Source organism: Heteronotia binoei, chromosome 15 (genome assembly GCF_032191835.1).
Source record: "Heteronotia binoei isolate CCM8104 ecotype False Entrance Well chromosome 15, APGP_CSIRO_Hbin_v1, whole genome shotgun sequence".
NCBI classification, from domain to species: domain Eukaryota; kingdom Metazoa; phylum Chordata; class Lepidosauria; order Squamata; family Gekkonidae; genus Heteronotia; species Heteronotia binoei.
This window is the reverse complement of record NC_083237.1, coordinates 29,360,945-29,388,914: the sequence shown is the minus strand read 5'-3', so window position 1 is coordinate 29,388,914 and position 27,970 is coordinate 29,360,945. Positions and strand designations below refer to the sequence as shown.

Sequence of the window (27,970 nt, the reverse complement as noted above, 5' to 3'; positions counted from 1 at the left end):
GATTGACGGCTTCTCCATGGTCCCATGTGGGCCTGTCCTGCCCCCACCCCCGCCTCGCTACCAAGCCAGGCTTCTTGTGCGCGCATGCCCAGCCTCACTCCTGTTCCCTCCCCGTGTTGGTGGGATGTCTCTCCTTTGCCTTTGATCTACCCATCATTGGCTCCATTCTCTGTTTGGGGGTGGGTTGGAGATGGCTATCAGCCTCTCCGGGGCCGTCTCTCCCCATCCCTGTTATGAGCCACGGTGCATGCACCAGGACTGACCAATGGGGGGGGGGGGTGGACTGGCCCTCCCCTCCAGCTGCCTCCGCCTCCCTTGCCCTACGCCAGCAGCATTGCCATGGCGACTGTCTCCCTCACGGCAAACTATGCCTCTCTCCACGCTCCAGCTTGCCGAAGTCCTCAGGAAGTCGTCTAGCGGCGCGGCAGTTACGCCACGGCCGGCTGCCAGCCACTTATGTCTGCATTGGGCTGCCCAAGAGAAAAATGCCTTCTCCAAATTGGCTGATGGGGTGGTGGGGCTTTGAGAGCCACACGTGTGAAAAAGCCACATGTGGCTCCCGGGCCACCCTGTTCTAATATATAAAATTCTGAACACGTGGCTGTCAACCTTGGTACTGGACCAAAGCAGGCCTATTGCAGAATAGTTGTTTTTATACCTACCTTTTCTGTACTCTAAGGAGTCTCAAAGCGGCTCACAATCACCTTTCCCTTCCCTGCCCCACCACATACACCCTGTGAGACAGGTGGGGCTGACAGAGTTCCAAGAGAACTATGACTGGCCCAAGGTCACCCAGCAGGCTTTATGGAAGGGTGGGGGAATCAAGCTCAGTTCTCTGGATTAGAGTCCACCACTCTTAACCACTGCACCACACTGGCTTTCTGGAATGTGGATGTCAGCTTAAAACAGCACTCATTCATTAGGAAAGGAATACTTTTCAGGGTACCTGTGCCTTTCACAATAAACTTCAGATTCTGAACACTGACATTTATCTGATGAGCCCTTTAAATAACTGCATCAGCACTGATAAGGGGAATGCAGGTTTTCTGGTGAAATGCGTTGAGAGCACTGCCTCCTTCGATAAAGTCAGTAACTTAGTGAGGTCTTTGCTCCTGAAATAAAATGCACTGGGCTAAAAAAATTTTTTTTGCAGATTTAAGATTTTGCATCTCATTGTTTTTTCCCTCCTCTATAGCCAGTGATGTGCTTTCCCCCAACTTTCTAAAGGAAAGTTACAGATTTTACTTTCTTCCCCACAGGGAACTTCCCTACATGTTTAGAGAGGGGCTGTTTAGCAGTGGGTGGAGGAGACTTTTCACAGGCTGAGTGGAAGCGCCAAGCAGTAGGAACAAACAAGAAAAATACAAGTAATGGTGCATCAAATATATTTAAACTGCATTGAGTTGTCGGCTCCGAGGCTGCTTGGGAAAGTTAACTGAAAAATGCTACACACCACAGCCATGGCCATGCAAAGCTGCTGGGAATACAGTATCACTGCAACCCCACAACTGGCGTTTGCATTCTCAGTACAACAGCTCAGTAGCGACTCTGCCAAGTCCATTCAAAGTCTGGGATTTGCTATGTTCTGCAAAGAACCGCCAAGTACATCCTATTCTGGCAAGGGGCTGTTCTGGACTGCTTTGTAAATGAATCACAATTGGATTTTCTGGACTGCCTGCCATAAAAGCTTCTGCTGTGACCACAATTGTGTCCCATGCGTGACCCAGGGCTTAGCATGCTTTCTACTTCTGCGGTTGGCACAACCAAAAGTTAAATTCAATCAGCTTCCCTCCCCACACTAAATCTTGTGCAGTTCCTCTCATTAAAGTCTGCCACATGTGGGGTTTGCTCATGCTAGTCACTTTTATCTTTTTTTTAATTATTATTATTATTGGATTTATATCTCACCCTCCCCACAAGCGGGCTCAGGACAGGTGACAACAATCAAAGAACAATGCAATAAATACAATAAATAACCTGTTATTTTTTTAAAAAACACAGTACAAAACAATCTCTGGCACCCACTAATGTTTCCCACTGCCGTGGGGCGTGACAAACTGACAATAGAGCCCATTCAGCAGATACCAGGATGGTTCTTGAGGAGTTCATCCAGGCATTGTGGGCAGGAGAGTCCAAGGTCCACTGCCTTACCAAAGGCCTGGCAGAACAGCTGTCTTGCAGGTCCTGTAGAACTGCACTATATCCCACAGGGCCCTGAACTCAAGTGAGAGCATGGTCCCCCAGGCTGGAGCCAGAACAGAGAACACCCTGGCCCTGGTTGAGGCTAAGCAGATGTCTTTCGGGTCAGGGACAACCAACAGATGTTGCTCAGCAGAGCGTAGAACTCTTCAGGGCACTTAGGAGAAGAGACAGTCCCACCAGCATAGCCTGCTTGGTGGCCCAAGTAGACACCTCCCGCCTCCCTTTTGCACCAGAGGAAGAGCAGGCTGGATCCAGTCCCTAATTCAGATAAAGAAATCTTGCCCACCAACTTTTGCTCAATTCATTATGTTTTCTGGTAGCAGCCTCAGAATTTCAAGCCAATTAACACAAAAGGGATGCAAGTGAGTTCCTTTTAGGAAACAGGAAACAAGGCTGGCCACTAAAAAAAACCAAGTTGACTGCAGCAGAGAACACCATTGCATTACAGGAACTAATATAAACAACAACCAGCAGCAATACCAATTCAACATTTTAATTTACATTCCCCTGCATAAAAGCCCGAGTCACATGACATACAAAGGAATGGGAGAAGCACTGTTTGCGCATACTCCAGTAGCAATTCTCTTGCAGCCTGTTGGGGGAATCTAATCCATATCACATTTACAGCTGGAGAAAATATTTACTTAGGTTTCCAGGAAACCGGCCCTAGCTAGTGATCCCACCATTACCTACAGCTTTTTTCAAAAAAATTCTGGTACAAATAAAATAGGCATACAAAATCCCTTTTAGGCACACAATTCCACCTCCAAACTATGTGATTGGACCACAGTAGGTCTTGCTTTGTGGGGTGAGTTCAAGAACTCTGGCACAGTCCTGACAATGGCACTCAAAAGTATTTCCTCTAAGCTGAGTGTGAGCTAAGTTTTTTAGCTTCCATCTCATACATTTTTGTCATAGCTCAGGAAAAATGGCCCCAGACCACACTAATGTATGCAGTAGCTTACAACTTGCCTGTAGCTCATGAAGCAGAACTTTGCTCACAAGACTAGCCTTAGAGTATTGACGCTAACCCAGCATAAAACCAGAACACTCAGTTCTTCAACGCACTCATCCCAAAAGCAACACAAGTCCCTTCTCAACAGCAGCTGAGGAGGCTGCTGCCCGCCCCCCCATCATAACTAAGGGACAACCACAGTTAATAGCATGCCCCACTCAGGCAGTGCTTGAAACAATACCTAGTCTGCTTAACAAACCTTGGGTCAAGCTTAACCATGGTGTTCTATCCCATTCCATCAGTGTGGTGTGTTAAGTGGCAGACTCTAATCTGGAGAACCAGGTTTGAGTCCCCTCCTCTCCACATGAAGCCTGATGGGTGACCTTGGGCAAGTCCCAGTTCTCTCAGAACTCTCTCAGCTCTACCTATTTCTCAAGCTGCCTGTGGTGGGGAGAGAAAGGGGAAGTGATTGTATGCTGCTTTGAGACAACTTCAGGTAGAGAAAAGCAGAGTATAAAACCCTACTCTTCTCTTTCTTCCACCAGTAGCTAAGAGGAACATTGCCCCAGAAGAGTGAGAGTGTTTGTGCTAGTCCAAGACAGGAATAGCATGGAAGACAGACACATCTGCCTCAATAATCTTTGGACAAATGCAGCTCCAGTTTACAGGTTCAGAAGGTTCTGGACTACCCCAGCATACTGGAACATGAGTAAGGAAGCTGCGCCATCCAACCACGCCGGTCTTCTGTACACACCGTGGCTGTGCTAGGTGATGCAGTGGCACACAATCAGTAGGTATTATGAAGCAGAGCAAAGCAGGATGGTTTCAACCTCTTTTATTTTTTTTATTCCTCATGAATGTAACCATATAAAAACCATAAGTTATGAAACAGTCACACAATGTCAGCTTTCCAAGGGATTTTTTGTTTGTTTTTTAAAAAAAAACAAAAGAAACCAAAAATACCCACAAATCCAAACAGGAAGTTTAAGAGAGGGGAAGAAAGTACAAAATCGTCAGTGAAAAAAAACACCCACAAAATAGAGATGCCTTTTCCACACATATATGTACGCATGTTGCCTCCAAATACCCCTTGATAAAAACCTGTTTGGACTCCCCATCTTCTCTCACACCCCTGATTGAATGCTAAACAGACACGTGCACTCTCTTCTCCCCCTCCAAAAAAACTGAGCAACATTTGCTCTGGAGGAGACAGCGAGGGACAGAGTTTACTCTGGGCACTGTGTAGGAGGCAGAAAGATTCTGGGCATCAGTTTGGCAGGGGAGACCAACAATGATTTAACAAGCGAGATAAAACTTCATGATGGATGTGGCGCTGCTCCAACCTTGGGATGAACAGATGGACAAAAACACGTGCACATTTTCAGTTGTGCTAACCGACTCAGTTCCTTGGGGAGGGGGGGAGAGGAAGGTATTGAAAAAAATGAGGGGCAATCTGGTTGGGGAGGGGGTCTTGGCTATCTTCCCCCTCCCAGCGTCTAATACTGGCCCCTCCTCTTCCTTGCTGGCCCAGAGTTGCAGCTTAACAGCAGCAAAAAAGGGAACTACACGATGAAATGGATTAGTGAAAATGCCAACGGAACAGGGTAAAGGAGAGGGTTACGCTCTGGGTGTGAGGAAGGTCGAAGGGAGGAGAGGAGGAAAAAAAGAAAACAGCAGAAGGGCAGACAGGTTAACGCATCCGATAATCCGTGGAACACGACAGCTCACACAGCTGGCCCTTGAAGTCCAAGTCGATGGTGAAGTCCAGGTCTCGCTGCATGGGGGAAGAAAGGGTTCCTTGTTGAAAAGGTCATCTTCCATTTCCCAGAACACACTTCCTTGTAAGCAGCAAAGCCCACCCTTGGGGGACACTTCCCTTCATCTGTGCAGAAGTAGAGAGGCCAAGTGCCTTCAGACCCTCCCCCAAGAGTCAGGTATCCCCAACCATCTTCTTCATAGACCACTTAGAACCCACCACCTCTGATCTGAACCCATCTCTTGCTGCCACCACGGACTTTGTGCCACTGTCACAGAATGGTTGGGCCATCAAGTAGCTAAATTCAGGGACTGGAGGGACAGAGTTTGGATTTGTTACTTGCAAAATCAACATGCAACATTTGGTAAATTAAATTTGTGTTAAGACCTGCTAGTACCAACTTGTTGAGCAGTTTGGAGTGAGATGCACATGAAGCTGCCCTCTAGTGAATTAAACTGTCAGTCCATTAGGGTCAGTATTGTCTAGTCAGAGTGACAGCTCTTCTCCATGATCTCAGGCGAAGGTCTTTTGTGTCATCTAATGCCTGATTCCTTTTAACTGAAGATGCAAGGGACTGAACCTGGGACTTTCTGTATTCAAAGCAGAGGCTCTCCTAACTGAACCACAACCACTCTCCATAATACTTGGTGCTGCTCACTCTTACTAGTGGCTGTACACACATCAGTGGTGTAAGAGCAATGGAGGCCAGCTCCCTTTCTAAGACTTCAGAACGGTCTCTCTACAACTCACAGCATCTCTGGACTGTCTGACACTTTCCCAAACAGACCTGTGCACTCCCCAAGAACCATTTTCAGATATACAGGTGTGGAGAGGACTATTATTCCTTGCTACTAGAAGAGTTGGTTTTAGGAGTATGTGTTCATGTACGATAACCACTGAGTGGGCAGAACAGGAAGGACTTGTTTGGGCTGCATAATCTGGTGGTGGAAAGTACCACCCAGTTGCAGCCCACTTACAGCAACTGTCAGTTTTTCAAGGCAGGAGGTGAACAGAGGTGGTTTACCATTGCCTGCCTTTGCATAGCAATCTGGGACCTCTGAGGTGGTCTCCCATCTAAGTACTAACTATAGTTGACGATGCTGAGCTTCCAAGACCCAGTAAGATCAGGCTAGCCTGGGCCATTTCAGGTCATGGCATTATTTAGCTGACCAATATAGCAATCACCTGCTTAGACAAGGTGAACACAAGAAGGGATGCCACCACTTAGTTGGGCAACTAACTGAAAAAGGCTACTTGGTTGCTTTAATCATTGGGGGAGGGGGAAGCTTATGGAGATAATTCAATGACAAACACTAATATGATGGCTCGAGATTTCCTTTAGTGAAAAGATAGATTCAAGTGTGAATCATAAAAAAGCTTATACCTTAAATAACTTTGTTGGTCTTAAAGGTGCCACGAGATTCAAATTTTATTCTTTCAGAGAACAGACTTGCTGAAAACTGGTAAATACACACAGGATTTAAGCCAGTTCCAGCGCCTCGGTTCAGTGCAGAGGATGGTACTGAGGTCAGGAGATGGTTCATTAGCAAGGGGAAGACTAAGAATCAAATTCCTTACATTGTTCTTGGCATTCGGTTTCATGCCAATGGTGCCAAATATCTCCTCTCCCGTCTTCACTGTTAGGTAGTCCTCCATGTAAAAAACTGTCTGCTTCCAATGGGTGTAGGGAGATTCGGGGCCTGCGAGGAAAAGAGCAAGGCAAGGTTACTGGAGTACACATTGAGCACGCTCAACTCCAGCCTGCTCTGCTCTTAAGATGCCCCTTCACAAAAGAGCTGCAGGGCCCTTATTTCAAGCAGTCAAGCATTTGCAAACTTCCTCCTGCTATGCAGGCCATTCCATTGTAATCCCATTTAGATCTTTCTGCTATTACTGAGTGGGTTGTACTAGGATAAGGAGTTTGGCAAACTGTAGAACCAAAGTTGTTCAGGTTTCTTGAATACAGTCTGAACAGTCCATGATGACAACCGCTCCTCTGTCAGTTTGTTTTATTATTGCATCTGACCAAGTGAGCTCTGACTCATGAAAACTTACTCTCTGGGAAATTCAGGTTGTTTTCAGCAATTTGAATTTAGTTTTACTACTACAGACAAGCGTGGCTACCCACCTGAAACTGTCCTTCCGCTGAAAACTCAAAGAACTCCCAGTATGAGAGAAAACCCAGCATAATAACTACTAATCAGACCAATTCTTGGTTGCAGACACTGTCCTGCAATATACCTTCCCATTAACAGTGTACCCTTCCCAGAAGCACTGGCTAATAACACTGCATTCACCAGCTAGTTTAAGGCAACTGCTTTATGAATTGCTGTTTCTGCTGTGCTAAGATGCTACCAGTTGAATTCTACCTCTCCACCAGAATACACAAGAGCTCCAGACCTAAAGCTCCAACCACCCTATCAGTTTCCCAAACCAAGGGTCTGTTCCTTACTGGTGGAGAATCCAGTGCGCTTGTGGCAACGGGTGAACTCTATGTTGAAGTAGGCTACCAAGGCGTGGATATAGTCATTGCGCTTCACCTGGAGACAGAAGGGTGACGTGAAGGTGAGGTCCTCCACCTTCACTGTGTAGATGTCCACCTCCTGCAGGTCAAAAAGAGAAAGAAGGGGTGAATCACATAAGGCAGTGAGGTCACTAACTGAAAACCTTCCACTATCCCAGGACTGAAAAACTAGAACTTTCACTGTCATCCCTCTCTTCCACTATTATATAGCTCCAAGAGCAAGCTGAAGCTACTCTTTGGTCTGCATCATCTACCAGTGAACAGGTACACCTCAGAAGATCACAAGAGGTAGGCTGCACTAGGCCTAAGATCATGACATACGGACACAGAGAGAGAGTGGCTGAGCAAATAATGCAAGCAAGAATCCAAGCCACCCATTGCAGGGCCAGGCAAATTGTGAGAAAAACCCAGCTTCCTCCTTGTTGATGTGGTTTATAAGCCCTTCCAGAAAGCACCATCTTTCTTCTAAGTTCTCCACTGTGGCAGGTACACTTCTAACAATAAAAGATCCAGACAGCTTGGGGCAATGAAAGCCAGATTGACACAGGAAGACTCTCTACACCTTACTCTCCTTGAATGACCTCAGTACTGGAGGCATACTGCACTGGAACGAGAGGGTGTGACCAATACAGAAACTATTTTTTGCATGACTTGTGTTTAGCAGCAGCAGCAGCAACTGAGGACAGCACCAGAAAGAGAAAACACCACTGTCAGCCATACCTTGATGAGGCAAGCATTGGTGACCAACTGTTTCGGATCAACGACATCCACCAAAGGCTCTTTGATCGCCACATCTTTGATGCAGGACATGTCAAAGCCATACACGTTCTCCCACCCTGCAGTTAAGAGGTACAGATTCAGACCGGGGGCGGGGGGGGGGGGGTGCTAGATTTACTGGCTAACTATTTTGTTTACAACATTTATATCCTGCCTTTCTACCAAATTAGGGCCACCAACCATCCCCACCACTGACTGTAGATCATACATTCAACAGGAGGAAAAAGAAGGGAAACCAGCCAACAACTTTGTAGCCCAACAGAACTGGGCAACAGTAGAGGTCTTCTAGCTTTCCGCCTTTCCAAATCAATCTGTTTACCAAAGAACTGATGTGTGCGCCTGCCAAGGAATCTGATTCTCTGCCTGAAGTTACACAGTCCCTGCTGTCATCTATTTCCCCTGAGAGTGGGAAGCAGCTCTTTGTTAAAGAGCCTCGTGGTGGAAATTCTTGCTGATTCTTGAGCCTCACCTTCCACATAGCAAACCAGTGTGGAACCCCCTGCTACTTACAGTGGATCTTGTAGTCTTTGTACTGCCTGTCTTCAATCGCTGTGATATATAGAGTAGCGCGGTCTGGGAAGATGAGCCCATCAGGAGTCTGGGACACAAAAAGGAGACAGAAGTGTTACATCCAACAGGCTTCTTTGAAGTGTCAAGCAGCCCTTTTCTCTGCCAAAACCGACATTTCAGCCAGTGCCACCCAAGTCTTGCTACCCAAACAGAGAGGAGGCTGTAGCACTTGACTGTAAGGAGTAAAATACTGGGATGAGAATGCCTCCATTCAAACTTTACTTGGATTTAAAATAATGGGGGGGAATCCAAATTCATAAATGAGCTTTTAAAATGACAACATGGTACACCTTTGGAGTGCAGCAGTTGTTCAAAAGGTGAAACTACATAAAAGAGGAAGATGCACAACAACTCTTTACATTGGCCAGCTGCAAACCAACTTACTCCAGTACACTTCATTGTGAGCTCTCTATGCAACTCCAAGAACAGCCAATCTTGTAATTCCTACAGAAAATGACCCTACACTCTATTTGCATTTGTTCATGTGAAGACAAGACAGTGCCAGAACTACCACAGTACCACTCTGAACTATTGTATGGAGTTGAGTTCAGTGCCAGCTCAGAGCATCCCCACAGGAAGTGACATCGATCGTCATCTGACCCATTTTGTTCTATGATGGAGAGGCTCCATCTCAGCTAAGCATGGTTTCTCAGGTAGCCAATTAACAGTGCAGCAGACCTACTGGGTCATTTAACCCAGCATTTCTTCCCAGCCAGATGCCCCAGGAAACCCACAAACTGGAAACAAAGGCATTGGCCCTTCCATTAGCCCCCCAGTATGCTCAGAATCATACTGCCTCTGGACATTGAGGTCCCATTCATAGAGACTAAAGGCCTCTATGAAGTACTAGAGAACTCATAAACCACAGAGGAACTGCTTTTTGGAATGGTGAATGGCTGAAACATCATATTGCAATACACCATGTTTCATTATCAGTTTTAAAAGCAGTTAGGATAATAAGGATGGTAGCCCTGATTTCTTCTGCCCCATCTCCTTTTCACTTCAACTGACTTGACTGTTCTCAACATTTTGAGCTTCCTAGAGCATACTCAGGCTGCTGTGGAGATTTTTCTTCTTTTGAATAACTTACAAAGTCATTTTTCTGCACATCTGAAGAGTCACCAAGTAGGCAGAGACGCCTTACTTGGTCTGTGTGCAACTTTCATCCATAGAGGGGTGAGGCCAGTTTATTAGTTGTCAACACTAGACAGGGAATTTTGATTGTTTTTTGTCCAACTGATTCAATTGCAATCCTTGATTACAAAACAGCATCTGTCCACTCCTCCTTTGACCAAGACAGCAACTTATTCCACTGCCATGTGACTTCTCTGTAAACAAGGCGGGCCCTCTTTGGCCCATTATCAGTATATGGAAATATGCAGACCTTTCTCCTTGTCAAGAAAGACTGAATCCAGGAGTTGCTAGTGGGAAAAGGACAAAGGAGGGGGAACTCACCAGCCACTTGTCACGAGCGTAAATAACGGTGTTGAGCATGGACTCGTAGAAGAGGCAATAGCCCATCCACTCGCTGATGATTATGTCCACTTTCTCCACAGGCAGCTCCACCTCCTCCACCTTGCCCTTGATGATAGACACCACTTTGGGATACAGAAAATAAAATCATTCAAGCACAGAATGGACATGCAAGGACGGTTCAACAAGAGAACAACCCAGAGGGGTCCTCTGGCCTGATCAGAGCAATCGCTACCAGTGCAAGATGACAGGCATGAAAGCCTTCCTTTGCACAATTCAGATAAAAGTCACAGGACTCTGTGGAAATTTTATCCTTGACTCTGCTTAAGAGAGAAGAGACTCTAGAGGGAAATGGCTCTTCTAAGGGCAAATGATGCAGAAGGAGAGAGATAACTGGTAGTGTGAGGAAAGCAGATGCTCACCATGGTCGAGTTTGTTGGCTTTGACTATTTTGACAGCATAGTCAGATATGCTGGAGCATTCAATCTGTTGAGAGAAAAAGATCTGATTTAGATTTTTTTTTTTGTCCCATCATGACTACAAAAAGTTCAAGGCAACAATATGGAACATTCTCCCCTTTCCTTCCCATTTAATCTTCAGAATTCCATGAGGCAGACTAGACAGAGAACAATTAAGCCAAGATCATCTAGTGAACTTCATGGCAGAACAGGAGTTAGAACCCAAGTCTCCCTGGCTCAAGCCAAACTCTAACCATTACTCATTTACTTTATTTATACCCCACCTTCCTTCCCAACAGGGACTCAAAGCACCTTACAAAATTTCTCCTCTTCTCCGCTGTAGCATCACAACAATCCTGCGAGACTTGTTAGACTGAGAATGTGCGCCCAAGGTCATGCAGCAAGCTACCATGGGAGAGGATTCAGACCTGAGTCCCCCAGTTCTTAGTTCAATATTCTGTCCACTGCAGCATTTTAGCTGCCATTACATGGGCCTGGCTTCTCTGGTGCACACCTGCTGCAGCCACATGCAAGAGTAAAGCTTTCCTTCCTGTTTGTTCTTACTCATCCAAAGCAAACCACCAAAACCACTATATGTTAAACAATTCCAGTTGTCACGCCCTGGGCACCCCTCCCGGTCTCCCGGTGCCGCCGTCGCCCCTCCCGGGCACTCTGGGGCGTTCCCCGGAGGTCTCAGAAACAGGGGGTGGGAGCCAGGTTACTTCACCACAGGCCCCGTTCCCCTCCTGGCTGTGCTGTGGCTCCTGTCCCTCAATAAGCACCAGCCAGCTTCCTCCCCGACCTCCTGCCCCCCTCTCCTTTTATCCTCCCGTCCCAATCCTCCCCCTTCCTGGGTTCTGCCCCTCTCTGGCTCCTCCCCCCTTCAAAGCCCCAGACGCCCGGGAGAGGCGAGCCGGGGCAGGGCTGCCTGAGCGTGCCTCGGGTGTCCTGGACCGCTGCAGCGTGCTGGGGTGTGGCGTCTCTCGCCACCACGGGCCAGTCGGCTCTCCTCCTCTCTGCCCAGCGCTGGGCTCAGCTTCTCCCTCCTGCTGCCCGATGTCTCGCTCTGGCCAGGCTCCTCGGACCCGGAGGCGGGCTCGTCGGCTGAGAGGCGTCGTTCGAGCGGCTGTTGGCACCCCGTCAGCCCAGGTGAGGGGTGGGGCCGCTGCGGGGGCTTGGGAAGGTGTGGGAGGCTCTCGGGGCGGCGCCGGGGGCCGGGAACGGCTGGCAGGCACCGGGGGGTCCCCCTCACGCAGTCCTCGCCCGGGCTGGGCGGGACACCAGTAAAGACTGTTACAAACTATAATGTCTCTTAGAGTAATTATTCCCATAGTTCTTTTTATACCATAAAGTTACACAACACAATAATGTCAATGACCACCAGCCCACACAACTGGTAAGGAACTCTCCCAATGTATCTGGATCAGAAGACATAGCTACATTGAGTGTCAGCTACATCAGGAGAGTTTGTTACGACATGACACAGGAGCAGACACGATTAGTCATAGCTTATAGTTTATCCATTGCTTTTAGTTTCCTTTGGTATAGTATAGTTTCTATTTTGCCTCCTTATATTTAGGTATATTTTTAGTCTTTATTTATCTCCTTGTATATTTCAAACCTTTGGTTCCAAAATTCTCTGAACCCCTGCCCCATGTTGTTCGGTATTGCGTTGCTGTAGTGTTCTTCGTTTAGGTTGCTCCTAGTTTGGATTTGTGGTATCTTACATTATTTCACCCCACCTTAGATTACTTCATATACCGTAATTTGTCTCCATATGTGTATTTATTTTTCTTTGTGTATTTGATTATTTATGACTACATATTGCAAGTGTTTTTCTTGCAAATGTACTTGTTCTGTATGTTTTGCAAAGTTTCAATAAACTTTTCTATCTTTTTTTTTAAAGGAGAGTTCGTTACCAATTGTATGGGCTGATGTTATTGTGTTGTATACCTTTATGGTATAAAAAGAACTACTGGAATAATTACTACATGAGACATAGTTTGTAATAGTCTTTATTTGAATTATATAGCATATTATTATTTAATACATTTATTAATTGCCTCATCCCGGCCAATGCCGGGCTCTAGGCGATTTAGAACAAAAATACACATAAAATCAGTAAAACTGATGAAAAGCGATTGCAACCCAATGGACATTCTTTCCAATGTGCTGTTATTCTGCTTTCTAGGTATTGGGAGCAGTCCCCCCTTTAAGTGGAAGGAGGAGGGGGGGGGGTGCCAGTCCGATAACCATAGCTGTCCTCAAGCAAAAGCCTGGTGGTATATCTCTGTTTTACAGGCCCTGCGGAATTGTAAAAGGTCCCACAGGGCCCTAGTGTCTTCCGGCAGAAAGTTCCACCAGGTTGGGGCCCTAAAGTGGTATTGGTGATTTTCTTCTGTTTTTGACACTGTATTCCCCCCATGTTTCTGCTAGTCTGCTTATTCATCCAGCAAGAAGTCTACTCACAGGTCCCTCCTTTGCCAAATACTATTTCACTCAAGTAATTAAGCGCCTTTACTCCAGCAGACAATACTGAGCAAGAAGGATCAGAATGGTCCATCATAGTATATGGCAGCTCTGTTTGCTCATATTGTTAGGGAAGGAGCGGTTGCTCAATGTGGGCTCAGCAGGTGGCCAAGAGTTCTGGAAGAGACTCTTCTCTGCTCAAGGTCCTGAAGAACAGCTAAGAGAACCAGTGCTCTGATTTGGTATGTCCAAATTCTGATTTGGGGATTAGATGGAAACTGAGCAAGGAATGCAACCTAACTCTCTTGCTCAATATGCATTACTGTACCCACAGCAGAATTTTCTGGTTGCAAAACTGAGCTACTTTAGTCAGAACTTCACACCCACCCACACACCCCTCTACAATTTTCTAAGTGTTTTCACAGACCCCAAGTCAACCTACCACCCATCAGGAACAGAGACCAATACACACATGCACACAAAGGAGGCTTCACCACTCACCCCAATGACCCTTTTGGCACCAGCCTTGGCCGCAAACATGCAGAGGATCCCTGTCCCGCTGCCAACGTCCAGGACCACTTTGTCTTTGAAGAGGTGCCGGTTGTGAAACATGGAATTTCTGTAGGTCAGCGTGCGCACCTCATCTTTCAGCATCTCCTATTCAGGGGAGCAAAGGGCAGGAATACCAGTGAGCAGAGCTTACAGCTCCTGCTTCCCACCACCCCTCCCACAGGCAACACTGGATCAGCAGCAAGGAGACCCTTTATAACCCCTCCCTCACCTCATGAATGCCGAAATGAGCATAGGAGTCAAAATAGTAATCCTTGGAGGTCATCTCCTCTGCTGTTGGCTTTCCGCTGCTTTCTGGCTGGGTGCACGAGACCTGGGAAGAGACGGAAGCGGATATGACAAAAGAGGTCCCAAACTGCTTCTGAGCATATCTTTGTGAAGCTCAAGAACAAGAAGACCTTCAGCTTTATTTCCATGATTACTACTCATCATATATGTAGCTCAATTAGTAATTAGTGTGCTTTAAAAAAATTATCCTTTCTCATCATCTTCAAGCCCAAACAAGCCTGTGAAATTCATAGTTTTTTTAATAGATGAATTTAGCCTTAGTTCAATTACGGTAGGTTTTTACTCTGGTACAGAAATAGAGGGAGGAAGCTTGAATACCCTCTTGAAAACCAACTATTGCTCTCTGTCTCCTTTTACTACAACTAGGTGTTGCAACAGCTACAATGCATCTGTTGTCACAGGCTGGGGGGGGGGGGAGGAGTCCAGAGATGTTGCTAAGAAAAGAAATCAAACTTGGTAAGTTTCCTTAGTGGAAACATATACCACAATAACATCTGAATCTGCCTTATGCTGACCACTAGGTTCATCTACTTCAATACTGGCTACCACTGGCAGTGACTTGACAGGACCTCAAGCAAAAGTCTTTATCACTGGCTATATCAGACACTTTAAGTGGAGATTCCAGGGACTGCATATAGGGCATTGATCAATACTTCCTGCCACAGAAGTATGAACTTATGAAGCTGCCTTAGACCAAGTGAAATGGTATAAAGCATTTACTCAATATTGCTCAGCCTCAGCCCCTGCCCTAATCACCAGGTGAGAGACAATTTACAACCTGCACTGGTGAATTGCAGGGTCAGCAACTGTGTGCTCCTGGGTCAAATCTGGCCCTCCTGAGAGGACTATGGATGGAACCGCAGTTGCAGCACTCAGATCTGCTGCAGTTTGCAGGGGTAATAACCAAAGTCTGTGTTCTAAGATGCTACACAACATAACTTTAAATTGCTTTATAATATCCATGTTCAAATATGCATACTAAGATGACAGAAATACATTAAATATATTATCCCCAAAGTCCCACATAATAAATAGGAAATCTTCTAAGAGTAAAGGACGTCTGAATGGGAGTAATCCTATGAAGCAATTATTGAAAAGACTCCGTTGTCATGTGCAAATTTCTCAAGAAGAAAAAGCAATAACGCTTCCAAAAGGGATAAGTGCAATATGCAATTCAATTTTAAAGAGATAATCTTAACATATCCAAATGGAGTAAATGCAATATGTGGTACTACATGACTTCTGGGTAGACACACATTTCAGGAACAAAGCCCTACCTCAGGCTGGTATTCTTCAGGGAAAGATTTTCCTCTTACATCAAATTTTTGCTTAACAAGAACCCAATAATGGAATTCACACTGGCATAGCTCATACAATTCAAGATCTCGGATAAAATCTCTCAGTCTTACATTTCCTATTCATAAACTGTGTGGGACTTTTGGGATAATATATTTAGTGTATTTCTATTTATCATCTTAATATGCATATTTGAACATTATTGATATTATAAAGCAATTTAAAGTTACATTGAGTAGAGTCTTAGAACACAGCTTCGTGTCTAACACTGGCCCTAAATCATCAGCCTTAACTGAAATTATCTGCAATTGCTCATGTGTCAGAGAATGTGATGTAGTGGCAGTGGATTACTACCTGGGAGTTCCAGATTCAAATTCCCACTCTACCTAAAAGCTCACTGGGTGACCCTGGGCAGTCCTGCTCTGAGAGTTGATGCAAGAACAAGGGGGAAGAGAGAGAGAATCATGTGAGCTCCTTGGAGGAAAAATCAAATTTTAAAAAGTTATAATTGTTACTTTGATTTTTTTTTCTTACCTTTACCTCTCCATAGATTTACCTTATATTTAAAATTTATTTTATTATTTGCTTAATTTATGCCATGCCTTTCATCCCAGTGGGAACCTAAAACAGCTTATCCTCCATAGGAACCTGGGCCTCCTTGACCTCCTAACCTTTACACAAGACTGGCTCTCAAGCCCCTTGGATCTCTTCCAGGTGTGCACTTAGGAAACTTGTGAAGCACTTGGTACACTGATGTCAGTACTCATGCTCTTAGTGTTACAGAAACAACTAAAACCCTCTGACATGACTAGCTGCTGAGCAGAGACTCACAAACTGAAAACCAACAAAACACAATCCATATAAGCCATCCTTTTCTTCTTCCCTGGTTCAGATCAGCTCAGGGTTGCAGCCGGGGCGGTGACTGCAGGCGGTGCCCCCTATTGGCCAGCTTTCCCCACTCCTGCCCCACATGCCTCACCCCCCACCAAAAAGCCAGTTTGTCTGGGAGCCAACTGCATTCAATTGCTCCAATAAAGTCTACCTACCCACCCCAAAGGCCAGCAAGACGAGTGGGCAAGGAGCAGGTGGATCAGTCAGGCCTCTCTGCGGGGCACCTGCACAGAAGACTCATGTGATGAGTCACAGAAGACTCATGTGATGTCACATGATTCCTTGGTGCCTGAATCCAGCAACTCCTTGCCTATCCGCTCAGCTCGCTACCTTGTTGGCACAAGCCTTTGTGTGGAGAGGTGTGGGCATGGAGGTGGTGGGAAAGCCGTCTGGACTTTATAAGAGTGAATGTATGTGCAGGTCTTATTTATTTTATTTTTAAGACGTCAGTCAGTGATATCACACACCTCACTGGTGCCCCCCCACAGAAAAATTTCTGGCTATGGGCCTCGATCAGCTTCTTTGTTCTCTTCCTGCCTCTGTCCCAATGGAAAGTCATTAGCATCAATAAAACTCAATAATTCCTCACTAGCTGGAGTACAAACTCCTGCTTTCATGTGTTCAGGCTTCCTCGTATTGCCCTGTAGATTTTAACTTGAGGACAAATAATAACCCTAAAATATGCCAGACTGACTTCCATCCAAAGGTTGCTTCACAGATGGAAGAACGAACCACCCTGCTTGTGAATAGAAGGTCCATCTTATCTCACTGGTGCCCCTCACCCAGCAATGTCTACTCTGGAAAGCAACAGTGCTCCAAGGTCACTACAGCCTCTGTCAGCCACATCGGCCCTGATCCCTTTAAACCAGAGATAAAAAGACTGAACCCAGGAATTCTGACAGATCCAGCATGGGTTCTGCCCTAGTGCTGGACTATAGACCCTGCCCAAAAGGCTTCCTTGAGCAAGACAAGCTTGAAGATCACAAAAAGGTCTACTCTGCTTTTGCCAGCCTTTTCTTAAAAGATTACCAAGATCTCATCCTGACAGATGAAACAGCTGCAGCCCACTGTCAGACTCCTACTTGTAAAGCATCTATCATTTCAAAAGTTCAGAGCTAATCTGCTGCAGCAATCTATGGGAGACTGCCCCCTGTGAGTGCTTGAAACAGGGTCTTGTGGCTTTGTTCTGTCTCAAACTTTCATGGACTAGGGCCTAATTCCTCAGATCTGAAAGGGAGAGGGAACAGAGGCTTCTGCTCCAAGATCAACCTCCTGAGCTGAACTCCAAGATCAACCTCCTGAGCTTCCTATCCACAAATACACTAATAGGCACTTTTGCTGATAAGCCTATTAACTGTCAGGATTCCCTTCTTCCATAAATCCACTTCTGCATCTTTATAAATGCTGAAATCAGGAACAAGAGGAAACATTTAGAAAAAAAATTATAGGGACCTGAATAATCTTCATCGTGGTCTTTTTGAAAGCCAGCCCCGCACAAAGTTTTTTAAAAACTCTCACGTCTAAATGTCTGACAGGAAGGGAGGTTATATTCAAGGATGCAAGACTTTTTCTATTCAGACTGGATCTTACCAGTTGGGATTCTTTATCACAATTAGAATTCACAGAATGTTCAACGCACTTCCCATGCACAGTGATCCTTACAGCGACCTTTAGATGCAACAGTGCACTGAGATGCTTGAGGTTTTCTCTCTCAGTTCTGTATGTGGGGGAGCCTACTGGACCCACCGCTCTCAGTCCCACACGTAGTCTGGAGGGCTGCTGAGTCTTAAGAGCCCAAGCTTGATCTATATATGCAGCAGAACGAAGTGATAATCTGGACTATCCCTGTCTTCAGGTTGCAGGTGAGGGACCACATTTATCAAAGATCCCAGCAATCACTTCCTGTCACTGGGAAACTAACAGCTCATGAAGGGCTAGCTTTTCCTCCTCAATGTACCAATTCTCCCCACTTGCAATGTGCAGGAACTTTTACATGGGGGAGCATTAAACATTGGATGCGCCCCACAGTACAAAGCAGTAAGGGTCTACTCTACAACCCCATTCTGCTCCACTTGCAGACAGGATCCTTAATAATCAAATCTGACTGAGTAGTGGATTTTTCTAACATACAATACTGGGTTCAAATCCTCCACCACCAATGGCCAGAATGGAAGTTATTTCCCTGTTGATACATATCAAAGTTTGTTAGCCTCAGCTCTGTGAATCCAGCTAACAAGCATTGGCTCTGCACTCCTATTACTCTCACCCCACCACCAGGGAAAGGGGACAGGCTGTGTGGAGTAGGCCTACCTCCTGCACTGCTCTACCCCCTGCCTGTCCCCAGGAGTGGGGAGCTGAAGGATAGTTAAGGAAAAGACAGCTGATTACCACCCAGTGCCACCAACTCTTCAGCCCCCAGCCCAGGGCAAGTCACCCACTCACAGCCTTGCCTAAGCCGGCAACCTCAACCACCCCACCATACACTTATTTCCCATGAATACACATGTCAACAGCCCCCTTGCAGTTGCAATGCTTTAATACATGGAGAAACACCTAATTTCAGTGGAACCAGCTTTGCCACACTTTTTGGGCAGAAAAATATGCAATCTCTTTGTGTTACAGAAAATTTTCACTTTAATTTTATATTCTTGATTCTGATTGCGCCATTTAGAGAATTGCAGACTAAAATTGGGAAATGTATTAGGACCAGAGATGGCTTGCGAAGCACTGAAGTGTCCAGCACACCGGAAATGGAAGCTGTGGGCAGAAATAAATTCCTGGACTATCTGGAGCCCATAGGGTTGCCAACAGACCTGGAGAAAAAATGTCCTGGCCTCTTAATGGAATGTTTATCTCCATGCCTTCAGAAATTTCAACCTCATTCCCATACAATAAGCCTCTATTAAAAAGACAGGAAATTTTCCTCCAAGCCTGATGGCAACCCCAGTGGCCACCCTATTTCTCTGGGTATTGCCAATATCTCCAGACTGGTTCCCCTTTTTTGTCTCTTATCCACCCACCAAAAGGGTTCAGAGACCCTCAAGCTCTCACTAAGCACTGAACATATGACTTCTCCCACCACTACCACCCTCAAAAAGAACCCCTAGGATTTTGCACTAAAGCCCTATAGAGGCCTAATTATCAGAGGGAAACCAATCCTGGAAAGGGCACAAGCACAGAGATCACATTAGAGTAAGAATGAATTATTTTAAATAAGCCACCACAATCTGATTCTGCACTCAATTTGGGCAAATCAGATATCTCAAGTCCACATTTAATCACAGCTTAGCTCATCTCTGACATCTCACATTATTTGGCCAACCAGATGGAGTATCAAGCAAGGAGCTAGGGAACTATTTCTTGTTAGTACACTTTGGTAGACCAGAAGTTGTTCAAAAAACAAATTGGAACAGTCAAGAATTCAGACTAAGGGGGTGAAGGGGAGAACAAACAATATGGCTGTAATCTACACCATAGCAGGTGATAGGAGAACCCTGATGGCTATGGAGAAGAGTAACAGTTCTAATCAAGCTATGAGAGCAGGGGAGCAATTACAGAAGCATTTTTAGCAAGGGACAAATGCAAAGAACAGAAGGGGCTTATGGAGCCAAGCTGGTGACAAAACAAGAACAAATTTGGCCAGGGCTAGAGTGCCTCACCCACGCCCTGGGCTGGGCATTAGTCTAGCCCGCATGAACTCAAAGGATATTTACATCTTCTAGCGGAGTCTGCAGGCTCATCCCATTAGCCAGCGTGGTTACAAAATTCTAGGAGAGAGAGAGTAACAAGGGAAATAAGGTCAATTCAAAGCTCAACGGGCACTGAGCCGGAGACTGGATGTTGTAAGGGGGATGGGGAGTCAGCAGGCGCCCAAGGTCACAGGGATGAGACTGCAAAGCAGGGTGGGGGTAACAAAGGCAAGCTCCTACCATGCTTGCCACAAATTACTTGAAAGACCAGATCTTTCCAGCTTGGTGCTGGGAGGGGGGGGGTGATACCATTTCTTGGGATTCTCATGGCGATAAAGGCAGATGAAAAGGAGTGGTGGTCTTTGCTGGCTGCTCCCTCATGTGTAAATACCACCCCCCTAAAAAAATTATCTATGCACTTTCTATTGTGGCCACATCACTAACATGACAAGTTCAGCACAAGTACACATGAAACAAGGTCGCCTCTGGTCCCAAAAAAGACTTCTTATGGGATTATCACAATCTCATGCTGGGAATAGAAAAGTCAGCTGAATGGCTCCAAGGCTGCTATGCCAGGCTACAGAGAGCCCTGCCAAGCTGCTCACACCTAGAGTGACAGCACGCCCGCACTCTTTCTCTCTCTGCCACTTACACCCCTCCCCTCCAGATGATGAAAAGGGTCAACACATGGGCTAACAAATCATTTTCATTGAGGACTATTAAGCAAGACCTCAGGGCCATGCTTAAAACAAGTATTTAGAATCCAGAATGATAAATGATATAGGTAGGAGTGAGGGAAATAGCTCTCAAGTGAGAGAAGGAGCTGGGCATTCCACTTATTCCCCATATGTTCTGTTTACCCTGTTCACTACCGTTCATTATCACTCCCACTACTTTCAACAATCATTTGAAACATGTGCATTTACTTTCACACAAGGCCTTTTTGAATCCTTTCATTGGATTTTTCTAATGTAAAGAGAGACAGAGATCAGCATCACATGCTACTACTGAACCTAGTGGATTCAACAGCATAACGGCAGGACATCTCCTCCCAAACTGCTGGAAATAACATGCTAGCAGATCATCCTCCCTTTGCCAAAGGGGCAAAAGCCAGATCCTCCACATCTACAATGTCCCAAGCAAGGGAAAGGGGCAACTGTCTTTGAATGTGCTTATGAGATGGGCTTTGGGAGCAGACGTATCAAGGTGAAGGGCAATTTGCCTCCCAGCCCCCAGGGATACCTATAACCAATTTCAGAGGAGCAGTCTGTGTGCTGCAGCAAATATTTACCAGAGTGTAATGGCATATTTTAAAAAATATTTATTCCAGCATAGTTTATGTTAAAATAAAACCCTACGTCTTTAAATTGCTACATGAATCTTGTTGGGATTTTTTTGTTTTTTACTAAAGACAAGAGAAACCAGCAAATGTATAGCCACCCATCCCACCCCTATAAACTATCTCAGTTAGGAAATCTGTGATAGTCAGAGGGCACTCTGTCCCGACACTGGATGCTTCAGCCATGTAGTGAAAGGGGACAGGGACAGACACAAACCAATTTCCTATCCTTGGAAACTTCCCATGATTCTCTGCAACCCCATACAGCTCCCTCTATATGCCCTTCCAACTCACCCCCTCCTTCCAAGGGAATTCTCCTATCCTCACCTACTGAGGCTTTCTTCCAAATTTGACCCCAATTTACATGTTGAACTCTCTCAAGATGAAGTCACCCTATTCTTCTTCCCCCTCTTTGTCCTTCCAGCAAACCCCAGACCACCTTCCCAACCACATCACAACATGACCCATTTGAAAGCTAATTATCACCCTTCAAAGCCACAGAAAAATCCCCCACGAACATCTGCCCCTTACAGAGACCATAGTAGAGCAACGCCTTCCATCCTAAAAAAAATCAAATCTCACCCAACCTGCTTGCAACAACCTATGGGCAACCATTTTCCTCACAGATAAACTCTTCTGAAGGAGTAATCCTGCCCACCCACCCCGTCATCACTCCAAGCTTTGTAAAGGTAAGATACAGTATCTGAAAGGACTGTCTGGAGTTTGAATTTAGGGCTGGGCACACAAAAATTATGCAAAATCAGAAAAATAATCCAGGAGTTGCAGGCAAGGTGAGACAGTCCCCCACTGCAAGGCTGAGAACTGTGAGAAGTGGAAGTGCTTGATAATTCTGAGGAGAAAGCACCTAATAGATGGCCTTGATCAAGAGGCAGGGGTTGTGTGGAATGAGCTTCTTTTGGTGATGTGTACCATTAAAGGCTCTGTTGTAGAGACCGCCAAAGACAGGAATTCGAGGGAGCAAAGAATTCTGTGTTGAAAATAGTTAATTCAGCCTAGGCACGGGGGTTCACTTATGGGGAAGGGAAACATTCCTGGAGGCAACAGCCCTGGGACCGGGGGGGGGGGGGGTTCCTACCCAAGTAACTAGAGAATTTGTGGGCAGCTACGGCTCATATGTCCCATGCAGACAATATCCCAGGGTCAGGACCAGAGAAAGGATCTCGGACGTTAGTTGGTTGGGAAAGCTTCCTTCCTACCAGTCCGAGCAAACAATACCGAACTAGAGGAACCAACAAGGCAACTTCAGACGTTCACAAAATCTCTTGCAAGACGAGACTCGTCTCTTGTTAGCGTGGAGTGGGGGAGCTGTAAAGAGAAGATTCTACAGGGAGAAAGACTCCTATGGAAGCCGGCATATTCTTGCAAGGATGGCGGAGGCGGAGCTCCGGGGGACAGAGTGGGCGGGACCCTAGGGGGCAAGGCGTGCCATGCGGCTACCATGAGGAGAAAGGAAATTCAATGGGGGGGGGGGAGAGATAAAGAACTGCATCGTAGGGGGGATCCTATTGGGATGCAATAAGACGACACCGGAAAGAAGACTACTGAGGGCTGCTATGTATGGTGGAGGGAACCCCCAAAGCTACAGAAAACCATTGCACTTTTTATAAAGGCAGTGTTAATAGCGATGTTAAAATAGGCGAAATTAGGTATCTTAACATCAGACGTTTTCACAATCTCTCCTCCCACTTAAACATAAATCCGAGGAAGGGCATTTCCGACTCATGGGGGTTATTAGGTCTTCTCATGAGAGTAATAACGAACGGGGGAAGGAAGACTCCGAGGCGGGCAGAGGAAAGGAACAGCTCCTTATGGGATGGAGAAAGAAAGCGTGTGGCGGGAGGTGTGGGTTCTATAGGGCAGCGAAGAGGAACTCAGTAGGGAAAGCTCGTTGTCTGGGATAAAGGGACGAAGAGAGGGGGGTCCTCACTGGGGGCCAACAGAAGCCACCCGCATTCGGGGGGGGTGGGGAGGAAGGGGGGTCTCAGGCAAACAACACCCCCCACATATCCTCATGGCTCGACGGTGGGCCAGGTAGGGGATTCTATGGGGTATGTAGGGGGCACTGGACCGGGTCACGAGCTCTCCCCTTCCCCGGAGGCGGCCGCCACCCCTTCCCACAATCCCTCACCTCCATGATGCAGTTTGCAGCCTCCGCCATCTTGCGAATGAGACACAGAAAGAGAGAGCCGCTCGCCCGACAACCCCCAGCCTCGTTCAGCGGAGGGAAGGGACATGAGAGCCCATTGGGCGGCGCCGACGTCACTCAAAACAGAAGGGGTGGGACGAGGTGAAGAAACCCCGGTCTCCGTGTTTTCATTGGCAGTCCGGCTCTGTCGGTCATCAGCAACATTCAATGGCCATTGGCCCAACGTCAATAGGAAGGCAGGGGTCCCCTCGCGGCACGCGCCGACCTCTTTTCAGCAATTGGGAAATCCAATGGGAAGGGCAGAGACGTCAATCAGAGCTTCGGGTACCGCCCGCTCGGCCATTAATTTTAGAACGCCGTTGGTGCAGGAAGACCAGTTGAAGCAGATAAGGCGGGCTTTGCGTCCGAAATTAAGGTCCGTTGGCCCATTAAAACGTCGGTCAAAATAAAGGTCTCCGTCTTTTCCACTGACGTTGGTCTCATTTCCATGCCCACGTCTCCGAATATAACAGCGATTGGTTGCTTGACGTGGCAATCAAAGAAGAGCGTTCGCATTCAAACTCGTTATTCAACCTCATTTACTATGAGGGGAATGTGACAAAGGAAGGACTTGCTGCATATTCTGAAGGAGAAACTTCGCTGGCGCAGAGTGAAGACAGAATTCCCCAGATCCAGGCCTATGCTGTAGGAATATAACATGGAGATCTTCAAAAGATGTATCGCTGCCAGTAAAACCAAATAGAGAGGGACGTCATTTAAGAGCAAAGGGCCGCCTACAAAATGGTTTTTAATCCCTATTGGGCACTTCGACGGTCACTAATAACATAGAAACTCACGAAAGTGTCCTCCGCTCTCTTATTGGCAGATTGCTGCGTCAATTACAAAATGGGCGAATCGTAAAACGGTTCGAGATATTTATTGGCAGACATGAACCTCACTGAGAGCTGCCTTTCGTAGCAATTGATTATCAGTTAGTCCACAGCCAAGGTCAAATCCTATTGGGAGGGGTTCGACGTCACTCAGGAGCTGTTTACAGGACTTTAGCTTTATAGCGCCTTCCACTGACTGATTTCATTGGCAAACAAAAAATTGCTCAAACCTTATTCGGAACTTTTGTTGTCACTCATACAGAAGGAACCATCTCTACCAATGGCTTAGACACCTCTTCTATTAATGCACCGCTACGTAGGAGGTGCCAATCGCAATCTGGGATTGTTTCGTTACAGTTTATTGGTAGGATTTGGTTTGCCGTTGTAATGTGCGTCCTGTTTAAAAATGACAAAGTTCCATGGTCAGTTTTATGTTTAAATGAAGCTGAGAATATATATGAGAAAGGGGAAGGAGCTGGATCACAGAAACCCACAAATGAGGGGAAGGGATCAAAATCAGTGTCAAAGTCAGTAGCTGCAAGGAATAAAAGGATTCTATTATTGGCACACTGATGATAATAAAATGCTCAAAACTCTGGCAGACTCTCCTTAATTCCAACCTAAAGTGCATATCTGTAGTGAACTCCAATGGTAAACATGTGCTGCAAGAGTAGATACTATTTTGCCCCCACTTTGCTGCTGCCACCACCACTTCGGGTACAATTCAGTAGCCTCTCTCCCTCAGTGGGGCTGCCCAAAGCCAGCCTCATAGGGCCTTGCTCTTTAGAGCACTGAGGTTTGACTCTCAAAAGCTTATACCCTGGAATTCTTATTGTCTGAGGGTGAAAGAGGAGAGCACAAAAGTAAGTTTGAAATAACATCAAAAAAACTAAGATCACGGCATCCAGCCCCATCACTCCTTGGAAGGGGAAGACATGGAAGTAGTGACAGACTTCACATTCCTGGGATCCAAGATCACTGCAGATGGTGACTGTAGCCATGAAATTAAAAGACGTTTTCTCATTGGGAGGACAGCTATGGCAAACCTGGGCAGTATAATAAAAAGTAGATACATCACCCTGCCAACAAAAGTCCGTATAGTCAAAACGATGGTATTCTCAGTAGTAATGTAGGGCTGTGAGAGTTGGACCATAAGGAAGGCCGAGCGCAGAAGAATAGATGCTTTTGAGCTGTGGTGCTGGAGAAGAATCTTGAGAGTCCCTTGGACTGCAAGAAGATCAAATCAGTCAGTCCTAAGGGAAATCAACCTTGACTGTTCCCTGGAAGGTCAGATGCTGAAGCTGAAATATTTTGGCCACCAAATGAGAAGGGCGCACTCACTAGAGAAGATCCTTATCCTGGGAAAGACAGAAGGCAAAAGAAGAAGGGGATGGCAAAAGATGAGATGACTGGACAGCGTTATTGATGTAACTAACATAGATTTGAGCAGACAACGGAGGATGGTGGAACAAAGGAGGGCCTGGCGTGACTTTGTCCATGGGGTCGCAAAGAGTCGGACTCAACTGTGCAACCGAACAACAACAAAAGGTGCTACTGGACCTGAATCTAACTGTTTTACCACAGACCAACATGGCTACCCTCAGAAACACTTTAAATAAAAGCGGGGGGGCGGGGTAGATGCCATCAGGTGGGCCCAGGCACTCTCTCAAAATTTCAGCTGCTCTCCAGAGGATGAAATGGCAGCTTTGGAGGGTGAACTCTGGAGATTTTCAGAGACAGTCTATGGGCTAGGTCCATCCAACCAGTTTTTCTACTGGTGAAGAAAAGGAGGATGTCTCCTTTGACCGCCAAAAAATGTTATGCTGAGGATTAGGGTGACTTGCAAATCCACGCTACTGCTGTGAGCTGGGACTTGCAAGTCACCTGAGACAAAGGCTGTAGTAAAGAGAAGACGTGGGCAAGACTAAAAAAAATAGATATAGATCTTTTGCTTTTCATGGCATTTTGGTCCCACTGTTCTGCCTTTTTCTCTATACTGGTATATAGATGTGTAAATAGCATATTCTTTATACCCATTTGTTATATTTATATACCTCCACTTCCCTAAAAAAATATTCAAGGTACTTTCCAACATACAAAATTAATATAAGAACACATCAACCCTAAAACAGCAGTTGGCAATCCACTTCAGAGATCATTAAAACTGCAGGTTCCATGAAACATGTTAAAAAACAGACAGCAAAATCCTAAACTGAGTCACACCCTTCTAAGGGCCCCAAAGCCAGTGGCTCTAGAAGAGTATAACTTGGTTTAGGATTGTAAAAGACAGTACAAAATGCCAGTAGATATTATAAGACACTATCAGCCACTGTAAATTAAAGTCAAAAAGGAACACAGCTGTGATTAAAAACCCCAGAAAAATAAAAAACAAAACCAAGTTTAGCCACAGAAGACAGATGGGCTGGACACCTGGCAAAGGGGTCAAGACAGGGACGGAGTGGCCATTTCCAAGTGTAGGGAATTTCCTCAGTGGGGCCAGGTGTAAGCACAGCCAAGCCCCAGCAATTCTGTCAGTGCATCAAAGCAATAGTCATTTTTGTTGAGGCACCCCAACAAAAAGACCCTGAAAGAAGTAATACAACATTAGTGCACGCTGATCCAGGATCAGGTCGTCCTTAATATACCTGATCCCAAACAATGTAGAGCTTTGAAGGTCAATACCAACACCACGAATTGATCTCAAAAATAAACAGGCAGCTAGCAATGCCTTGATGAAATATGTTGCTTGCAAATAACACCTGATACCTTGCTGCTGTCAAGCATGGCTAATTCTGATCAATAACTGATGTGTTTATGGTCTGACAAAAGCAGGCCTGGGTAAGATCATATAGAACCAAATGCTGCTAATTTATTATCTTTGCCTGGCTCCTTTGTTTTATGACTGCTAATTACAGGGAACAAAGCAATCAGCACCTTCCCATGAATCCTCCTGCGGGAGGAAGCGCCATCTGGGCAATGCAAGGCCGAGTGCCTGAGAACTCCCTGGGAATGTATGTAGTTTTGATATTCTATGTGTGAACGCTCCCCTGCTTCCCCTCCCCATAGGAATTCCTTTGAAGTGTATCTTAAAACTTGTGTATCAATGTATTGGTTTCATTCTTCTCAAGCCAAGGCTTGAGCCAAAGTATCGGTTTATCAATAAATGTAGTCTTTGTAGCAACCTCGACTCGTCATTGAACCCGCATGCTTGACATTTTGAGAAGAATCCTTTTTGAAGCGTAACCGCCCTGGCTACTTTGTAACCGAATGGCTGAAAAGATTCCAGGAGGCAGTGAGCTTCCCTATCTTGAAGATGGGGCGCCCGTACCATGGCAAGTACTGGACACCCAGAGAGCAGCAAGCTCGCCCCTCCAGATCCAGCAGCTCCTGGTCACACCCCGGCAGTGGCAGCCGCGGACCTCCACCACCATGATGGATGAGGCACCGGTGCGGAAAGAAGCCATCCTAACCCGACACATGCACCGAGTAAAGATGGCCAATGAAGGGGCCGGCAACCCGGGACCGATGGAGCCGGAGGAGATTAATACCATGGTGGTCGTTCCCCTACCAGACGGAGATCCCGATCCAGAGGCCCCGGCCCCAAAGGAGGAGGAAGATGAGGTGGCCCGCGAGTTCTGAGCAATGGTCCGCAAAGAAGTGGAGACTGTGGCCAAGGG

At 46.2% G+C, this 27,970-nt stretch overlaps 2 protein-coding genes across 4 annotated transcripts in view; one reads left to right on the top strand and one right to left on the bottom strand.

The window, feature by feature from the left end:
- POLR2L (RNA polymerase II, I and III subunit L) overlaps nt 1–27,970 on the top strand; it is a 217,890-nt gene that overhangs the window by 8,146 nt on the left and 181,774 nt on the right. The gene's annotated exons all lie outside the window — the stretch shown is intronic.
- Nucleotides 4,097–24,083, bottom strand: PRMT1 (protein arginine methyltransferase 1). 3 transcript variants are annotated; one of them, XM_060256848.1, is made up of 12 exons: nt 23,407–23,490; nt 19,939–19,996; nt 18,540–18,583; nt 13,966–14,067; nt 13,686–13,841; nt 10,680–10,743; nt 10,240–10,382; nt 8,725–8,812; nt 8,158–8,273; nt 7,366–7,516; nt 6,492–6,613; nt 4,097–4,931 (listed from the first exon to the last, which is right to left on the bottom strand). In XM_060256848.1, exons 1-12 carry the CDS (start codon nt 23,434–23,436, stop codon nt 4,848–4,850), a joined length of 1,158 nt encoding a protein of 385 aa, XP_060112831.1. In that variant the 5' UTR covers nt 23,437–23,490; the 3' UTR covers nt 4,097–4,847. The 3 variants fall into 3 exon arrangements, with proteins under 3 accessions (XP_060112831.1, XP_060112832.1, XP_060112833.1); XM_060256849.1 differs by lacking the exon at nt 18,540–18,583 and having other exon boundaries at nt 19,943–19,996; nt 23,407–23,516; XM_060256850.1 differs by lacking the exons at nt 18,540–18,583; nt 19,939–19,996 and having other exon boundaries at nt 23,407–24,083.

Excerpts from the sequence above, each read along its gene's own strand:
- PRMT1 (XM_060256848.1), bottom strand. The coding sequence starts at position 23,436 with ATGGCGGAGGCTGCAAACTGCATCATGGAG. Across the intron at positions 19,997-23,406 it reads CTGCAAACTGCATCATGGAG|AATTTTGTAACCACGCTGGC; the intron begins GTGAGGGATTGT and ends TCTCTCTCCTAG. Across the intron at positions 6,614-7,365 it reads GCGCACTGGATTCTCCACCA|GCCCCGAATCTCCCTACACC; the intron begins GTAAGGAACAGA and ends TTTTCCTCGCAG.